This window comes from Stenella coeruleoalba (genome assembly GCF_951394435.1).
Source record: "Stenella coeruleoalba genome assembly, chromosome: X".
Classification (NCBI taxonomy): domain Eukaryota; kingdom Metazoa; phylum Chordata; class Mammalia; order Artiodactyla; family Delphinidae; genus Stenella; species Stenella coeruleoalba.
The window spans coordinates 18,396,821-18,415,801 of NC_137152.1; the positions used below are offsets into that span (position 1 = coordinate 18,396,821).

The 18,981-nt window shown below is 54.5% G+C and overlaps 1 protein-coding gene across 1 annotated transcript; it reads right to left on the reverse strand.

Annotated features, from left to right (window-relative positions):
* Nucleotides 1–3,884: 3,884 nt before the first annotated feature.
* ARX (aristaless related homeobox) lies at nucleotides 3,885–16,085 on the reverse strand. The gene is made up of 5 exons (XM_079911399.1): nucleotides 15,694–16,085; nucleotides 13,106–13,982; nucleotides 10,445–10,490; nucleotides 7,279–7,607; nucleotides 3,885–5,057 (listed from the first exon to the last, which is right to left on the reverse strand). Exons 1-5 carry the CDS (start codon nucleotides 15,887–15,889, stop codon nucleotides 4,817–4,819), a joined length of 1,689 nt encoding a protein of 562 aa, XP_079767525.1. The 5' UTR covers nucleotides 15,890–16,085; the 3' UTR covers nucleotides 3,885–4,816.
* Nucleotides 16,086–18,981: the final 2,896 nt, after the last annotated feature.

Here is an 18,981-nt window from a genome sequence, read left to right on the forward strand (position 1 = left end):
AAAAAGAGATGGGAATTAAGGCGAGGCAAAAGGAGAAAGTGCAACCAGCCTTCAATTCACTCTTTCACCACTTTACCAGCACCAAAGGAGGCACAAGCTTTCTATAAGCAGACTAGAGGTTTTGTGCAGAGATAAAATGAACGTGTTAGTGGATTCAAGTAATACACTAATTATTGCACAGTATAAATACCACTACTGGTTTTATAACAGGGAGGTAAACTTCTTTTGAGAGGGTTATAGGATTGCTTGGCAGTGGTGTAGAACCTAATAAGGGCCCAGAGTAATAACCCCCTGGATTAACAAAATTGCTGCTTGTAGAAGTATGATTCAGACTTTTACGAAGATTTCCAGAGAATGAATAAAAATTACTGAATGACATTTCTTAATGTACAACTGGTAATCACTCCCTTTTCTTTAAAGGAAAAAAATGTATACTTCAAACTGGACTGTTAATCACGTCTAGGGACAACACAACTTTTTCCTTTGAAAAATACTTCTCCCCCCCCCCACCCCGCCCCAGTCAGGTGACAGCTTTTCTTCTCCCCGCCCCCCAGCCAGGCTGCCACTGTCACTTAAATACATAAGCAATTGCTCCGTGGAACTCGGTGTTCCAAAATACCATTTTAGGGCCCATTTAAGACTCCCTTCATTCAGACACACTTCTGTGTATACACGTACGTGCATGCTCACGTACACATTTTTTTCCTCTAAAAGCAAGTTGAAGTAACTTACGTATAATTTCCTTTCCTCTAACATCAGCCCCTTTTCCATTCTAGTAAGATCTTTGCACTCAAGATGATATGAAAAAGAGAAGTACAAGTGCCTTGTCTCTTGGCATTACAGATCAAAACCAATAATAATAAGTGTTTGCCCCAATGGGCGGCGGGGGTAGTAGGAGAAAAAAAAGTGGGAAACTGGCCAGGACCAATAGTGGTGACTTTAGCTGAAGACTGAGTTTCAAGTCCCAAAACCTTCCTTTTGGCGGTCACTCTCCTTAATTCATCCACTTTCTATCTTTCTCACACAAACCTAAGCTGTCCTCCCTAACTGTCCACAGTCCAGCCCATGGGTAGCTGGTGACGGAAGAACACTTAGGGGCACCTTCTGAAAATACTTTGCCAACTGCTCCCTTCTTGCCTTGCCTTTTGGGGCTCATTCCGGATCTGGCTAGCCTGTCTGAAAATGTAGCAAATTAACTTAGCCTTTCCCCTCATCCTTCCCACAGAGGCCAGACCGGGCTCCCTCACCCCTTACCCAAAATGCTGTAGGGGTGGCCCTGGGAAGGCGGGTGGTAGGGCATTTCGGCCTGGGTGTGATAGGGAACAGCAGTACCCCCATCACAGGGGCTCTCCCGGACTCCCCTGGGCTCTGCACGGCCTCCTCTAGGGTGGAAGAGGTTTGCTTAGGGTTGGGGGGGGGTCAGCCGCTCCCAGCATTGTGACCGCGTTCCCAGATATTGGGGCCAAATTGGGTTGCCATTCATTAATAATGCTCACAATAAGATTAAATCATTCTGGAAAATCTCATAAAATCCCCCTAAGTACGCTCCAGTGGCTCTTTCCAATCCCCATCATTCAGCACTTGGGGAGGTTTGGAAGGAGAAGAAAATTGGTTTCTTTGCTTCTAATGCTGCTTTGAAAAGATACTCAGAGTTTGTCATGCGTGACATGTCACATGTTTAATGTGGACTTGCTGGAAGTCAGGGGGTCTTTAGCGTGTGATATTTATGGGGAATATTAAGTGCAGAATGAGGTCCCTCCAGCTGGGGAAAGTTGAAAGAATAGGAGGCCCAGGACCGGGCTTGTTTGCGGCATCAGAATGACATAGGATTAAGAGTTTGTAAAACAAGGCAAGGGGTTCTCATTGGCCAGTAATAAATGTAATCCTTGGAGGTAATTTCACGCAATTTGCTTCTGCTCCATGGAAGGGTCAAATGAGAAAAAATGACTTAAAAAAGACTTCATTAACAGGAAGAATGGTACTGTTTCTCGTATACCATCCAACTGGCAGCCTGGAGGGGGGAAAAAAATCCGCTACCTAAACAAAAAGCCAAAATCGACGGAAAATTGATAGTGATCACCCAAAAAAAAAAAAAAAAAAAGCCCTTTCCCTCACGCCCCTCCTGCACTTCCCCGTCCCCCCCCAACCCAAAACTCCCGAGTAGCCCTGCCCACCCCAGGAAAGCGGCCTTCACCCCAGGAGACCCTGTGGAGTCTGAAGGCTTGAGACACTCAGACCTCGGGGGATGTCCTAGAAAGTTCCCGCCGGGCCTGCAAACCCCGAGAAAGGAGCATGCGGCAGAAGGGCTGAGCGAAGGTAGTTGGCGATTACTCCCGGTGCCCCGGGCCGGGCCCCCGCTTGCGAGCGCCGCCCTCGCAAGCCCAGGGCCGGGGCCGGGTGGCTCAATGCCAAGGTCGACGGCCAAGGTCCGGGGAGCCCCCTCAGCCCTGAACCCCGCGAGCATGCTCCCCAAGGTGTCCGGGGGACGGGGAGCTGCGGCTTTCCGGCCCGGCGGGTGAACCGAGGACGCCCGAGCCGGAGCGCGGCAGCTGCAGAGCGCGTCGCCCACCCCCGAGTCACCGCTGACCTCTGCCCGCCCCCGCACCTGCCCCTCGGCCGCGCACGCCTGCGCCCTGGGCCGCGAGAGGGCCCGCCCCCCCTTCTCTGGGGCGCGGCCGGGGAGCGCGCGCGGAGCCCGGTGGGTCCGGCCCGGAGACACGCCTGCGACCCCCGCCGCGACCGACTGTCCCGCGGCCTGGCGGGGCGGCGGCACCGGCTCCGAGAGCCGCGCTCGTCACGCCGCAGCATTCCGCACCCCCCCCCCCCACGCCTGCCCCTCTCCCCAAAGGTCCAGCGCGCTAATTACTGCAAATTGAAACTAATTAAGCTTCTCTTCCCTTTCCCATCACCCTGGGAGCGTTGGCGAGACCCGGCCCCCGCGGGCGGGCTTACACCGAGCGGTCACCCGGCGGGGCGCAGGCAGGGCCCGGGGGAGGGAGAAGGTACCGTCGTCGCCGGCGAGGGGTGCGCCCAGGAGGGTGCAGACTGCAAATCTGTTTGGGTCTCCTCGCGAAACCTGAGTTGTTTAGATTTTTTTTTAAGTATATACATTTCCCAATGCCTGGATAAGTGATGTAATGACATTTGTCGAGTTAAGATCTGCCACTTGGATACCCCTCGCTGCCTTTCCATCACTGTTCCTGCGTTCTCTCCCTCTCCCTCCCTCCCTCCCTCTCTCCCTCCCTCCCTCCCTCTCTCTCTCTCTCTCTCTCTCTCTCTCTCTCTCTCTCTCTCTCTCTCTCTCTCTCTCACACACACACACACACACACACACACACACACACACCCTGCTACCCGCGCGTGTACCGTGGAGCCCGCCCCCTCGGAAGCCAGCGCCTGGGCTCCTCGCTCTCGCCATTACCTGTCATCTCGGACTGCGCACTTCCTTGTACGTGGCACTTTCCACAAGCAGTTTCCTTCGTTTTCCGAGCCAAGACTCCCGCTCGCTTCAAATTTCTGTCTTCACAGTCAACAATGCCTACGGTACACCCTCCCTCCCTCAAGCCCACCCCATCTCTGGGCCCCGGGCCCCCCAGCTCCCGCTGCGACACGACCCGGGAAAGCCGAGATGCTCGTGGAAAGCGCCGCGGCGGCAGCGATCTTAACCTTCGTAGGAAACCCTACGGATCCTTTGAGGATCAGATTCAAACCAGGGGCCTCTGCCAGGAAAACGCGAGTTCAGATAAACCCCGGAGGTGCCGGGGCGCAGGAGCCCACGCCCGGCCTCTGGGGGGCTCCCTACTACTGTCCCCTCAGAGCCTGTAGAGAGTATTCACACTTCCTTTTGTTAAACATATATATATATTTTTTATTATTTTGAGCGTGACACTTCTCCACTAGATAGCAAGGAAAAGTGATAACAGTTACACATTACACAAAAGTACTGTACGATTGCCTTTACCTTGAAGGTTTCGGAAGCCTCTACAGTTAATAAGTTAAATAAAGGGCTTGAGTACATAAATATTTGTCTAGGAACCCTACCGTATCTACAACACAGTAAGAATCTACAAGAGGACAAACTTTTACCATACCACGCTGAGTGCAATTGCGTTATAACATTTCAAATATACAAAGCTCTGTTCTTTTTTTTTTTTAATAACAATGGTATGTACAGAATCAATAATCACAGTTTGGTGACTTCAACAGTCCATATTCTAGCAGAGTATTTCCCTTTGGTTTGATATAAAAACCTTGGTTGGTGTATGATAAAGAAGAGAACAAGAACAAGACGCCCCTTTCCGTTAAGTGCACTGTTAGCTATCTTACAGATTCGCATTCGCTTCCCCGGCCCGGAGCCGGGGCCCACGCTGGGGAGATAAACTTAGAGCGCCAAAATGCTATTAGGAAAATTTAAAAAAAAGCTAAGTAGGGTGTCAGGAGGAAGAGAGGTTGGGCTTTTAAATGTTTTAACTTCAATACCAGGTGTCTTAGGGAGAAAAACCTCCCGGATATTTTCAGTAAAAGAACGGGAGAGAGTGGACGTTCGAGTTGGAGCGAGGTTGGCAGAAGCAGGCGCAGGGGCAGAGGCAGGGGCAGGGGCAGGGGCAGGGGCGGGTGGACAGCCAGCCGAGGAGGTGCCACGTCCGGTAGCGCCGAGGGCTGCCTTGCCCGCGCCCAGGCTGCTGCGAAGGCGGCTGCGCTCTCTCAGTGCCGTCTCGGGAGTGTGCTGGTCCTCTGTTTCCATTTGGTCTTAAGTGGTGCTGAGTGAGGTGACCTTTCCGGATCGCGCCTGGGGCGCGAGGGTGGAGGGCAGCCTTTAGCACACCTCCTTGCCCGTGCTGGTGCCCGGCAGGATGTTGAGCTGCGTGAGCTGCGCGGCGTGCTCCTTGGCCTTGAGCCTCAGCGCGGCTATGCTAGAGGCGCGTCTGTCTGCGGCCGCCGTGGCCGGGTCAGCCAGAGCGCCCGACGCCACCGCGCCCTCCACGGCCGGCGTGGGCTGTCTCAGCAGCGCGGCCGCAGTCGACGCGCTGGTCAGGGGGGCCATGGTGGAAAAGAGCCTGCAGGGAGAGCAAACAGCGCGGTCACGGCCCCGGGAGCTGCGCGCAGCGCCTCGGGCAGCCTTCCCCGCCGCCTCTCCCCGGAGGAGCAGAGGGCACAGAAGGGCGCAGAGGGGCGCCGCCGCTGGGGCGGGGAGTCGCAGGCCCGGGTGGGCCGCGGGCTGGGGAGTAGCTGGACCCGCGGTCGGGAGGCTGGGGTGCTCTGAGAGGGTTTACTGGAGCAGGGAACCAACAGAGGGGGAAAAAAAAGACAGAGGGGACAGAGCCGCGGCGGAGGCAAGCCCCGAGTCTCAAAACCCCATGGCCCAACTGCGCGGATTCTGTGCTTTCGCTTAAGAAGGGGGGTGTATTCTTAGACCAGGAGCTCCAATTGCCTGTAATACTATTTGCCAGGAGAGAGAAGAAGAGAGACAAAGAGAAAGACGAGAGAAAAGGAGAAGGGAAAAAAGGGAGAAAGGAAGGAGAACGTGGGATCAAAACTGATCAAGACCTGTGCTCCACTTTGTACTCTCTATATAGGGCGCCTTCTCGGCCCGGGGCTCCTTTTACCTTGAAAACACCGGTCTTGTATGCCGGCCTTCCCTCCGCTGAGGCCGCCCTCCCGCGCCGGGCTGAGCTGCCAGTGCCCGGCCGACGACCGCGAGGGTGGGGGCGCCCGCCTGTAGATTTCCGCTCGCCAGGCGGCTCTAACCAGCCAGCGGCCCCGCGTCCCGGAGCGGCGACACCTCTCCCCCACCGCCTTCCCTGCGCCCCTGCAGCCTTTAGTCCCAGAGAGCCCCGACCCGCGACCTCCGCGCGTGGCGCACGGCGAAGCCCAAGCCTGGGACTCCAGTCCGCGCCACCGCCTCCGGGAGGCGCCGGGATTGCCCCGCACGGCGCCTCCACTCTCTTCGCACTGCACCTATGACCTGCAGCTGAGGCCCGAGCCGCCCCTGACGCTCAATGCCACCACCCCTACCCCCGCCGCTTCCCCCCAGGGCTTTGGCTCCGGGCCCCCGCAAGGCCAACTCAGGGTTTCCACGATTAGAAATGAGCCCACCTGGGCTCGAGGAGCGCCTCCTGCTTCTCCCAAGCCCACCCTCCACCTCTGTTATCACCTCTGTTATTTTTACCACCCGCACCGCACTCCTCTTCCAGCCTCTCCAAATCTGGCAGCCGGCACTCCAGCCGTGGTTTGCCAGCTTTTACAAGTCATTTGTTGTGAGAAGGGTAAAGGAGAGGGTGGAGAGCGAGGGGCAGAGGACTTTAACAATTTTTTCCAGAAAGAAATAAAGTGTGGCCTGGAGGGGGCGTAACATGCCCTGGTTCCACTAGGTAAACTGAGTCACTACACTTCAGCGCACTTTCTGTTTACTTTATTGGTTTGTTACAAGAAACTAATTTTACTGAGTCTTTTTTGAACATTTTCTCCAGATGATTTTTTTTGTTAAGTGGCTATGCAGTTGGATGAATCTATTATTTCTTTGTTCTCCCAAAGAGAGATCATTGAAGCTGCATTCAGTTTTATTTTCACTGCACTTTCCAACTTAATACATCTCTCCTTTGTTTCTTTGTCTGTGTGATTATACAGACTTTTAATTTCATCATTCGATGTTCATTTAAAGAAAGGGAGTTATAACATATGATGAACTGTTTCTTTTCTTTCGTTGTCTTGTGCCGCTTTGGGGGGGCCAGGGTTGGTATATATGGGGGTCGGGGGTATGGTTGGCAGTGGGTCACTTGAATGACAAGGAAGATAGAGTCTGGGGAAGAAGAAAGAATCCTTTGCACCCAGAGGGCCCGTGGCTCCAGGGCTCCTGTGGGGGCCAGGGCTGTGTTCCTCTGGTTGCCAGGCTCTGGGGCATGAGGAAGGATTTTTGCAAAACTTCAAAAGTCATTCTGGCTCTGTGGCCTACACCTGTACCCGTTTACACACATATCACCTACGGCCTGGGCTGTTGCTGCCTTCAAATTGTACTGGTGCAGCTTTCATTGAACACTCCCAGTTTCCACGGTTGCTATTATCGTCACTGCCTTTCCCTTTGCCGCTCAGTCCCAAGTCATTCCCTTCAAGATCCACATTGTTTAAGGCAAAATTAGAGATTATTTTCTTTGGCTAAGTCGCTGAGGTTAAGCCAAAGAGAAAAGATGTGTGTAGTCCCTACCCGTCTCCAGCCTCCTCCCTGGACCCAGGCCTCTGTGCGTGTATGAGAGAGACAGACTCCCCGAAGCCGCGTATTACCTGCCGAACGCAGGGCTGATAAAGGCCGGGTGCCGGAACACGGCGGCTCCTAGGAAAGTGCTCAGGCCCAGCGGCGCCCCGCTGGGCGGCAGGCTGGCCGAGCCCGGAGGCGGAGGTAGGCTCGGGAAGGCAGCGGCAGCGGCGGCGGCGGCGGCAGTCCAGGCCGAGTCGAGCGCAGGGTGGTGCGGGGGGAAGGGGCTGGCGTCCAGGTAGGGGCTGAGCGGGTGGGTAGCGGAGAGCGGCCCGGGGAAGGGCAGACCCGGAGGATGGGTCTGTGCGCCCGCCTTCTCCCGCTTGCGCCACTTCGCCCGACGGTTCTGGAACCAGACCTGCAAAGCGGAAAGAGGCCGGGGTCGGCGAGGCTCCGGCCCACCCCCCACCCCGCCCCCGCCTCTTCCCCGCGCGCCGCGGGCCCTGCCTCTTTTCCCCTGCGGCCTGCGCCCACCTCACCCCTCTCTGGCCTCAGGTTGTTCAAGGACACGTCTGGGGCCAAAGGGGCAGTGAAAGAGGGCCCAACTTAAAGCGAGCAGGAAACACTGGGCAAGTGAACCCTCTCCAGTGGATATTTCAACCAGCCTAGTTCCTTTCCAGTTTTTAAGGAAAAGTAGTTTCGTGTGTTCAGGAGTGAGGAAACCAAGGTTTAAATGTCTGCGCTGCCTTTTGCTTGCTGTGTGTCTTTAAACAGGTCACTTAAACCTCTCTGAACCTCACTTTTCTAATCTGTAAAATGGGGGTAATAAAAGTTTCCTCATAAGGCTGTGATGAGGAATGAGCAGAATAAGGCATGCAGAAGTTGGCATTCAGTGGTGACTCTTGGGACCAGGCAGCCACCAAGAGAAGAGTGCTCATCAGCTTTCTGCCTCAAATCAGCTATTTTTGCCTATTTCACGTGTACCCAAGAGGTGGCAAAATTCTTGCTCTGCACTGAAAAGGGAATCGGGGAGGCGGTTCACTTGATCTTTCCAGAAATATTTATTGAACGCCTATGAGCACTACACTGGGTTCTCGGGCTTGGGGAGAACCGGGAGGGAGGGAAGAAATGGCCACAGTAACTAGCAAACAGGCATACAGTTTAGGGGCCCAGTTCTCCCTGAAATGAAGTGTGGGGTACACAGCCTGCTATCTGCAGGGGCTCTATGCAGGGCCGGGTTCTGCCGAGTAAGGCACTGACTGCGGGGACCAGGTATTCAGCAATACCTGGACACAGAAACCAGAGTGTAGGATACCTGTAGACTGTGCACATATTCAGAGCTAGCGAACGGGTCCTTTATTTCTTCTGGGGATGTGGTTTAAATAGGTTATTTAAATAAGATAGTTCTAGGCTTGGGGGAGGTTTTCAGCCCAAGGTATCTTGCTAATTGTTAATAGAAAGCAGTTTTCGTAGAGACCTTTACCTGAAATATGGCAGCTACCATAGTCTAAAAATAACTCCTAGGAGCATGAGATTATTTTTATGTGACCTGCTCATCACACCCACAGCTGAGAAGATATGCTCCTTCTCCCCTGAAGGCATTAATATTTTTAGGACTGGGTTTATGCCTGCACACAAGTCTAAAAATTAAGAATGAACTCCAGGGCTATACGGAGTTATATTAAAATATAATGTAAATGATCCCAGAGGAAAATGTTTAAAATTTTTTTAAGACATCTGTGCCTTTCAGATATACACAGTGGGGGCTGTCGTTACTAGCACTAGTATCTAGGCTTCGTTTGACTTCTAGACAGCCACCTAGGGCAAGAAAAATCAAGAATCCAAGTCGGCTGATTACTTAAAATTCTGCCCAAAGGGGGCCCATCCGTAACATTTCACAGCCCTCAAATAATCTATTTGAGAATCACAGAAACACTCCAGTGTGGAAATTCAGAGACTTGAAAAAGGAAGACTAGATGGGACCGGGCTGGGTGGGCAGCTTTTGTGTATCCAAATCTGTCTAGACAATATCCACCCCTTCTCGAGGGCAGTGAAAGGAGTAAGGGTGGGGGGGTGGGGGGAACAGTGGAGGCAGAATGCCCTCAAAGAAAGTGGAAACCTTCTACAGATGGATCCGCTCTCCCGGCTCGACTGCAATTATCAAGATGTCCCCCTGCAATTCCTCATTATTGAATTAATACCTCTGAGGCCCCCCAAAGGTAAACGAAAGGACTCTAATAATTCATATTCACTTAATTACATCTTCTCCCGTGAATAGGGAGAGAGGAGAAGGGGAGGGGGGCGCTCTCTTTCTTTTTAAAAGTTATTTAACTTTCCCACGACTCGTTCCCCTGAGCTGAAAATGCGGAGTTGCTGTCACATCTCTGTTTGACAATGGAGAAATGTGTCAACAGAAAGGAGGGGACAGGCCTCATCATTAGCCCTCTAATGCAAGAAGCTGTTGTGTATTAAATGAGCCATATGGAATTTATTGTGCTTTATCAGCACCTGATTTTGACTGTAAAGTGATTCACTCAGCTTCTAACCCAGGGACATCTGTTTTCTGTTGGCCGTCGGGGCTGCCCAGTGTTGATCGTCTCTTTGGTTATGAGGCCTGGGTTCGGAAATGCACTCTGGTATGGGGCTGCAAACACCTTTAATAGCATTGCACTCACTCCCTATTAGATCAATGTGGGCTCATTGCTATAAAAAATGGGAAATCAAATAGCATTAGCCGGCTCCTTGTGCGGGCAGAGGGGAAATCAAACAGCATTTTGCCTTCAAATGGCCCTGTTTGTTCTAGCACTAAGTGGGCTTTTATGAAGCCCGATTGGAGACTTAATCGCAGCCAAATACCTGCTTGGAGCTGAGCGGATTTGTCTAACAACCAAATCCATGCTCCATCCCATTATTTCAATCAGGAGGAGTCAGTTCAGTTCGCAGATTGTTTCCTACAGGGGCTGTGGACCAGGGGGCTTCTGAACTGCAGTCTCAGGGACCCTGAAACCCCTCTTCTGATCCTGGACTCCTTCCACAAGGCTCCCAAACCTCGAAATCTTCCCCTTCAACCTCCCAGGTGTTCATATTTTAATATAGTTTTGTGTGTGAGTGTCTGGGTTTATCTTTCTGATTCTGCTTTTCTTCATTTTATGAAGGGGTTCTCTCAACAGCCCTCCAATCCATCGACCCATCTCTCTTCCACTCTCCCCCCAGCCCGCTGCCCCTCCCTTCCTCCCTCTCTGCAGTGCAGCTCACCTGGACCCGGGCCTCAGTCAAGTCCAGCCTCATGGCCAGTTCCTCCCTATAAGAAAGCAACACACAGGCAGGAGGTCACTGCAGGCTCCAGCAACCCCCGTCAGCCCCCTTTCCCTCGCTGGCAGCCTCCTCCATTAGGGTCTCACCCCACACACCTAGGCATCGCCATCCCTTCAACATTGGAGTGCCTTCTATTTGACTGAAGACGTAAAAACGCAACACACTCCCAGATATAGGATGTTATCTATTATACTGTATCATATTATATTCAAGAGTGACAGGGGTGACTTCTTGAGTCTCTAAGTCTCGGATTCTCTCTCACTTCTAAGCCAGAGTTAGACAAGACACACACACACACACACACACAGTGATTATAGCCTCTTTTGTCCTAATAGTAAATGGGAGAACTCAGCACCCAACTAAAAACATTTCTTTCGCCCTCTTGGTTTCTTTCTGCCTTCTTTAAAAAATGTTCTCTCCCCCTCCTCCCTCTCTCTCTCTCTCTCTCTCTCTCTCTCCAGCTCTCCGCCTTTCCTTCCATCTCTCTCTCTCCGCCGCCATCCTCCCTCCCTCACCCCTTTAGGTCATACTCCCCATTACCCTCTGGAGATATGTTAAGCTTGTTAAGAGTTCAGTGGGGTAATTTTTCGATTAAACAAAATTCTGCGCACCTCCTGACTCCAGTGCCCACTACAAACCCTGCCCATCTCAGGGGAAGTCAATTTAACTGAAACCCTACCCCGTCATTGCAGTTATTACTGCGACAATTAAGGCAAATAGGAAACCATTAAGATGCTGTAGAATGGCTTACGACCTGTTTACCGAAAATACGAGCGCGCAGAGAATAATTGGCCCTCCGCTCGCTAATATGAAAGAGCGGGGGCCGCCCCAGCCTCGGACCTGGGTCTGCACTGCTGGCAGTGCCCCTGGCCCACACCTGAAACTTCAGGATTGGGAGAAAACCGGTTCACTGGAGAGCTTCCCTCTGCCTTCTGCTACAGTGAGCATCAGCAAATCTAAAACCCCAAAACCACACTCCCGGCTGGATCCGGGCGGGAACCAAGGGGCTCTAACTAACCCCCTGGGTCGGAAAGAGGTGAGCACGGGGTGGCGAAAAGGAGCTGCCCCTCTTCATGTACTTTGGTTCCCCTGGAGAAGCTAAAGAAGGGCAGACCTGGGTGCCAAGCGACACCACATCATATTCTTCTTTTGAATTACACGTGTGATAAATGAAGAAAAGCAGGTCGGCCGGTTAGCTATTTGATAGACACAATTGTTTTAAAATTTATTTTCTTTTCTAAAGGTAACGAAGGGACTGGATGAAAGAGGGGAGGACCAAGTTTAGCTCAGGGCATGATCAAGTTCAGTGCCTTTGCCCCGCATCAAATCTACTCTTTTCCGTTTCTGATTAGGAGACAGTTTGGCAATTAATGGCTAGACCAACTACACTTGCGAGTTGGCTCGGGCCTCCTGAACACTGAGCGATTTCTCCTCCGGTTCAAAGGGGCGGACAGCTTTCCGCTGCTACTAAAGTGCACGTTGAAAAGCCGCACACGCCTCATGCGAAGGTGCTGCTCGAGCTTTGACAAGCCCAACGCTAGGCAAGCACCCATCTCTTTCTCCCTCCCCGCTGGGGAAAGTTTGCCCTAACCGTGGTTCCTCGCCGAGCCAGACCTAAGCCTTGGGGTGGGAGAGGAAGGCCCCCAGCCAGGCCGGCGCCCCAGGTAGGATTAATAAGCTGGCCTTCAGAGGCCCAGTCATCTCACAGGTACATCTTTCCCCCAAAAAAACCCGGGCGAGTGTGAAGTGGAGCGTAACTAGGAGAAAAACCCGGGTTGGACAGCCGTCCAAAGAGAAAAATTCCCCCAGCTGTTCCGTCTACTGCCTGCCAGACTTCCAGCAATCAGTGCCAGCCCCTGTGAACCCGCTTACATTAAACCAACACTGGGTTTAATGTGTGTGGAGGGAGAGAGGGCAGCGATGAGAAGGGAAGATTATGGCCGGTGCCTCCACAGTTGTACAGATAGCAAACACTGCCCCGTTTTGACTTCCTTCGGTTATTTCAGGAGTCCTCAAATGACAGAACTCGGATCTTTTTAACGGCCTTCTCCGCAGGCACGGGCAGCTTTACTGCGAACTGCGTTAACTGATACCCAGCAGGCGCCCGGGGCATCAGGCAGGGATGGCGATCGCACCACACGGCGGCCCAAAATAGCCCCTGTTTAGCTCTGGCGGCGAGGGCCGGCAGCGCTTCCTGCGCCTCGCCTGGGACCTGGCCCGGACTCCGGACCGTAGCGCCCGGGGCCCTGAGTGTGTGCGCAAGGGTGCGCACGTCTCCAAGGTGGCGTGTTCGGGAGGCCTTTGGAAAGGCCGTTTCTTTTTCTCTAACTAAAACTCGTAATTTGAAAAAATTAAACTGGAGAGACCTTGGGAAGGACTAAAAACAAAAAACATCCCAGTCTAAACTTAAGGCCCGGAGTAGGGGGGGAGGGGGGGAGTAGTTTTTGGTCAACGGGGTGGGTGCATTGGGAGGGCGCGCCTGGGTAGAGTCCAGGAGCGGAGTCCCTGCCCCAGCCCGGGGCCCCTGCCCGCCCACCTTCCCTCTCCCGGACCCACTCGCTCCCTCCAGCCGCTGCCGCTGCGACCACCCCTCGCGCGTACCTGGTGAAGACGTCTGGGTAGTGCGTCTTCTGGAAGGCCCGCTCCAGTTCCTCCAGCTGGTAACTGGTGAACGTGGTGCGGTAGCGCCGCTGTTTGCGCTTCAGCAGCCCCTCCTCTGAGTCGCTGCCCGCAGACAGGCACACGCTATCCTCGCCGTCCTTGCCCTCAGCGTCCTCTGGGTGCAGCAGCAGCTCCTCCTTGGGCGACAGCTCCCCGCCCTCAGCGGCCACCGCGGCGGCAGCGGCGGTGGCCACCGCTCCGGTGGCGGCCACGGCGCAGCGCCGCGGTTCCTTGATCAGCGCGCGGGCGTCGTCCTCCAGCAGCTCCTCCTCGTCGTCTTCCAGCAGCTCCTCTTCCTCGTCCTCGTCCTCTTCATCCTCCAGCAGCTCCTCCTCCTCGTCCTCGGCGCCCGTGCCGCTACTCGCCGCCGGGGCGCCGCCGGGGCCACCGGCCGCGCCGAGGCGCTCGTCCGGGTGCGCGGCGCCCCCCGGGCCGCCCAGCTCGTCCAGCGCGGGCGGTGGCGGCACGAAGGGCGCCCCGTTTTCGCGGTACGACTTGCTGCGGCTGATGCTCACCTGCGGCGCCTGGCTGATCTTGAGCGTGTCCCAGGCTGCGGCGGCCGCGGCCGCGGCGGCCACGGCGGCCCCCGCGCCGTCCGGCCGCTCCCCGGGCCGCGCGGTCGGCGGCGGCGGCGGAAGGGCCTCCCCCCGCGGACCGGCCGTGGCCGTGGCCGCCGCCGCCGCCGCCGCCGCCGCTGCCGCCGCAGCCGCCGCGGCGCCCTGGAGGAGGCGGCCCCCGCCCGGGCCGTACAGGCGCCGCAGCTTGGGCGGCAGGTGCAGCTCGGCCTCGAACGGGGCGCTGCTGCCCTTGGGGGAGCCTGCGGGCAAGGGAGAGCGGTCAGCGCGCCGGCCGGCCGGGCGCCCCCTCCAGAGTCGCCGCCCGGGCCGGCCCGCCGCCGCTCCCTCCGCGCCTAGGCCCTGGCGCGCCCCCCCGCCCGCGCCATCAGATTCCGAGCCCTTCTCCTCCTTCCCCAGTTTTCTTGCTGTTTCTTTTTCTTTACATTTTTCTCTCTCTTGCCCTTTCTCTTGTTTCCTTCTTTTTTCCTTCTCTCCTCCTCCGTCCCTCCTTTCCTTTCCCTCTCCCATTCTTCCTTTTATTTTCTTCCTTCCTTCCTTTACGTCTTTCTCTGGCCCTTCCTTTCATTTTACATTCTCCTTTTCTTTCTCTCTCATCCCGTCTCCTCATCATTCTTTCCCCTCTCCCTCTCCTTCCTTTCTCTTATTTGTGCGCCCCCCCTTCTTCCTTCCCTCCTTTATTCCTTTCTTTTTCTTTCCCCTTGCCCTCTCCCTCACTTTTTTCCTTCCCATTTCGGGGCAGGGGGCAATCTGAAAACATTCAGCAACTTAAAAAAAAATCACCACCACCCTGAAAACTTTGCGCACGACCTCTGCCCTCGGCTCTGCCACGCGGCCGGGGCTGGCGAGAGGGGCCGCTGCCCGGCGGGCGACCCCTGCGGGGGAAGGGGGAGCGGCCCGTGGCCCTGAGTGCGGCCTTGCCCCGACAGACCCCAGCGGGAGGGGCTGGCGGCTCCGAGCACAGAAAAATCGTCCTGGAGAAAATGGGTTCAGAAAGGCCTGGGTGGGGGACGAAGGGGGTGCAATAGGCACAGGCCGCTCCTTCCCCTCGAGGAAGCGCCTGGCACAGGTGCCACTGCAGGCTAAAAAAAGAAAAGGAAAAAGTCAGTTTTGTTTTAAACGCCCCCTTCTCCGCTGTCCGCTCCCGTCTTCCAAGTGGCGCTGCGGCTGGACCGCTGGTTTACGGATTTTAAAAGAAATCAACAATTCTTTCCCTGCGACACCTCTGCAAGCCAGCTCAAGGCGAAACTTGAGTGTAACAGGTTCGGGGCAAAACGACAGTTGTTCTGAAATTTTTAATTTTAGAAAAAAATAAGAGCTTTTAAACATCTCAACTGTTTAAAAAAAAATAACATAGCAGAGAAAAAAACAACACCCAGAAGCCGTACATTTCATACACTTCAAATACAATAAGGAGCATTTGGGGAATCCCAGGGAGACGTTTTCTGCAAAGCTTGGGTTTAAAAGGTCACAAGTAATCTACAATTTTAAAAAGAAGAAGAAAGCACAACACCACATATAAAGAAATCTTCCAGAGACGAAAGGCCAAGGCTCATTCGGCCTGGGGTCCCCATTCACAGCTTTTGGGGTTCTTGCTTCACCAAGTTGCTGTTACAAGAGTCCACCCGGCACCTGCTGTTTCTGGCCTGTGGCCCCTCTTCAGAGCACCCCCAAGGCCACCAAAGGGGGCATTTGAACGACCTAAGGACGGATACCGAGAACCTAAGGGCCCTTGAAGCGAAGCTCGGTCTCTGCTTTCTCTGGAAGCAGAGGGGGAGGGAGAGACATCCCCTGGCGAGATGTTTACCGCTCTTTGAGGCACCAGGCCTCAGAGTTGTTCCCTTTCTTTCCTCCGTCTCCAGTCGGACAACCGCAGGCCCCTGGCCCCGGAACATCACACATCCAAACCAGCGCCCAGCACCCTTTTCAGGTGCCCGGCGAGCACAGCCTTACCTTGAACGGCCTTTTCCTGGTCGGTGCGGCTGGCCAGCGGGGCAGGCAAGCTCTGCGCGGCTCCCAGCAGCCGCATTTTGCACGGGCTCCTCCGGCCCAGGATGCTGTCGATGCAGTAAGAGGAGAGCAAAGTTGGAGATTTACTTTTGCACTCGGGCCTCTCGGAGCAGCCCTCCTCCTGGTACTGATTGCTCATGGCTGGGGTTTTTTTCCCTGGGCGCAGAGAAGCGGGCCGCTGGCTGCCTCTCGGGGCTGGTGGGATGGATGGGTGTGTGTTGGGGGGGTGGGGTTAGATGGCTGGTTATAATGGATACTGTTGCGATCTCTGTGCCTCTCTGCCTCGCTCGGTCGCTGGCTGCTGGCTCCCGCCCTGCCGGTGGCCGGAGCTCGCCCTCTCCGCGCTCAGGACAAGCTGTAACAAGTGTAGTGAGCTGCGGGCGCGGAGCTCTGGAGTCTCTCTTCTCCACGTGCTGAGAGGCGCCCTCTGATTGGCTCTCGCCAGAGGCCTGCGCCGGGCTGTGGGCTCCGCGCAAAACCCGGACTGGATTCCGGGAAGGCCGGCGGTGGAGGTGGGACAGCAGGCACGCACCCGAGCCAATTTTATTTTTATATTTTGTTTTTAACTAACAACTTTCTAACTAACAACTTCCTGGAGCGCCTCCTTTAACCCTTTAGGGCTAGCCCGAAGGTCTAGCTTATTCGGATGTCAGGCCTGTGGGTGCCACTCGGGCGACGTGCGCCCCTTCCACCAACCCGAGGACCTCACTCCCTCGGAGACAAGTCCTTGAGGCTCGGCTCGCGTTCAGAACGACTTGGCCCTTTTCAAAGCCAGTGTTGCGCTCCCAGGACAGCGCCTTGACCTCGGTGGCCCTCAGCCGCCGTCCTCTTTAGGCTGGACGGGCCTCCGAGGTGCCGGGGTGACGGACGCAAGCAACATCTGCAGTTAGGGCGTTCAGTTTTTTCTTGCGGCCCAACGCCTTGAGCTGTTAGTCTTCACCTTGAGCCCGGCGGTTGCGCTCTTGCTGGTAGCGTCCCTCAACGGCTCTCATCTCCGTCTTCAACTCTGGAAAAAGTCCCCTTAAAGACAGAGCTCTGCCAAAGGCGCGCGGCCTTCCCTAGAGCACCTACAGGGCAGAAAGGGACAGGCGAGTGTCGGCTGCGAGGACGGGCAGCTGGGGACAAGTCCAGGAGTCTCCCCCTTCTCCCCGGACGCGCTACCCTCTCCTCCCCACAAGTTAGCCTCAGTTAGGCCGTCACCCGAGGCTGGACACTGTCAGATCACGCGCAGGGAGCGGAACCTGCCGGGAGCCCTGAGCGCTCCAGGGTGGGAGGGACCCAGGTTCGGCTTCAACCAAATCTCAACGCCTAAAATTCTGAACTCCCCCTGGCAAAGGCGAGAGAGCGAGCCTGAGGGAGAGCGCGTTTCTTCCCAAACAGCTCCCTGCATGTCCAGCGCTGAGAACCGAGACTCAGCTCCGACTGAAGTTGGGCCGAGCCCAGGCGAGGGGCTAGAACGGACGCCCTCCTTTCCTGGGTGCAGGGCCCAAGGGACAGCCAGGGGCCCCGACGCTGTCAGGGTGGGGGCGAGCGTGGTGGGTGGGAGAGGGGCCGGGGAGGGGGAATCCACGCCGGGTTTTCCTCTCTCAACCCCTTCAATGTGTCAAAGAGAAAAGCGTTTTACAAAGGATTATACTTGAATCACTTACAGTCAGTATTTAAAAATACAAGGAGGCATAACTGGGATTTTTTTTCCGGCCATAAACGTCTGCCTAACTCTTGGATGTTGGTGGGTGGGTGGCAGACAGACCAGGCTGGCTTGGCAGGAGCATTCAAGGCACAACTGGAGGGGATGAAGGGTCAGGAACAGGCGCGTTAATAATGTTAATACTAATGCGGATACTACTACTATTAAAGGCTAGAGGACAAGGAGCGCTCTGTGTGTGTGTGTGTGTCTGTCTGTCTGTCTGTCTGTCTGCCTGTCTCTGGCTTTTAGTCTGAGTCTCACCAGTTTTTCCTACACTTGGATGATGGGAGTGGGGGCGAAGGAGAACCCGAGCTCTCTCTGACATTGATTTTCTTTTAGGCACTCTGCTGTTCCAAGGCCCCTGGGATCTTCTCCTATCTTTCCTGCATTCTTCCTTCTCCATCCTCACCCATAGTTCTGTGTTAGTATACTGTCCTGTTCAGCTTTAAGCTAACATTCTGCGCGCTGATTCCGTCCTCCTTCCCTCCCTGGCCCGGAGAGCCCACTCTCCGCTTGCGGGTCTCGACGCAGCCGCAGCCGAGAGGCGGACAGCCCCGTCGGTCTCCTCCGAGCGAGCCTCCAGCCGCGAAGCCTCACGGGCGTCCTTGCGGCTGGTCACTAGGAGACACAGGGGCACTTTTCCCTCCTCAGCGGGCCCCGCGTCGGAAATCCACAAGACCCGGCTGCAGGTGGCTCCGTGACTTCAGAGTCACACTCCCGCACACGCAGGGAGTGGGCTGAAAATTAGTCCAAAGAAGATCATGTGAAAGAAAAAGAGACACAAACGCACAAATCATTTCTGAGAGCCTAACGGGGCTTCAAGTCTCTCGGTGGAAGATTTCTTAGCTTCCGTCCCCCTCCTCCCCCTTCTGCAGCTGTTCTCCTTTTTTTAAAAAAGAAGTCGGACTTTCTGCTGGGGTGTATTCTAATTTTAATCATCCACTGCCAAAGGGGAGGTTAACATAGAATTTCTGATTCTGACTTAATGACCCCTGGAATTAAATCTAATTCTATTAATGGAATAGAATGTCTTTCTTTGGGAAACCTGGTGAAAACACTAGCTTTGTTATTTTATCTTGTTTATTTTTGGTATTTTCTAATCAATCTTCCCAAGTGAGGACGCTATTGGGAAGGCACATGCATTCACTTCGGGGAGAAGGGCTCGACCCAGCTCCATTTACACCCAGCAGCCCTGAAGTGATCTTTGTCACAATTCAATACCCAACTTCAAAATCTACAATTGGCTCTTGCTATTCCTGAAAGATTAAAAAAAAAAAAAAAAACAGAAAACTTTTCTAACATACCCACGGGGAGACAATCTGCTGGCATCTCCACAGCGTCTAATCAGAAGATGGGTTTAAGATATATGTGTGTTATCCTACATGTTATTTTAGAAAACAACATGATGCCTCTAATATCTAAGAAGAATTTAATTGATTTGTTGAGTAGGTAGACTTTTCAGGACTGGGCTATAGGACTATGTATAAAAGAACTTTTAGTTTAGCCAATTTAATGTCTACTCTGCCAGTAAGATGACACTTCAC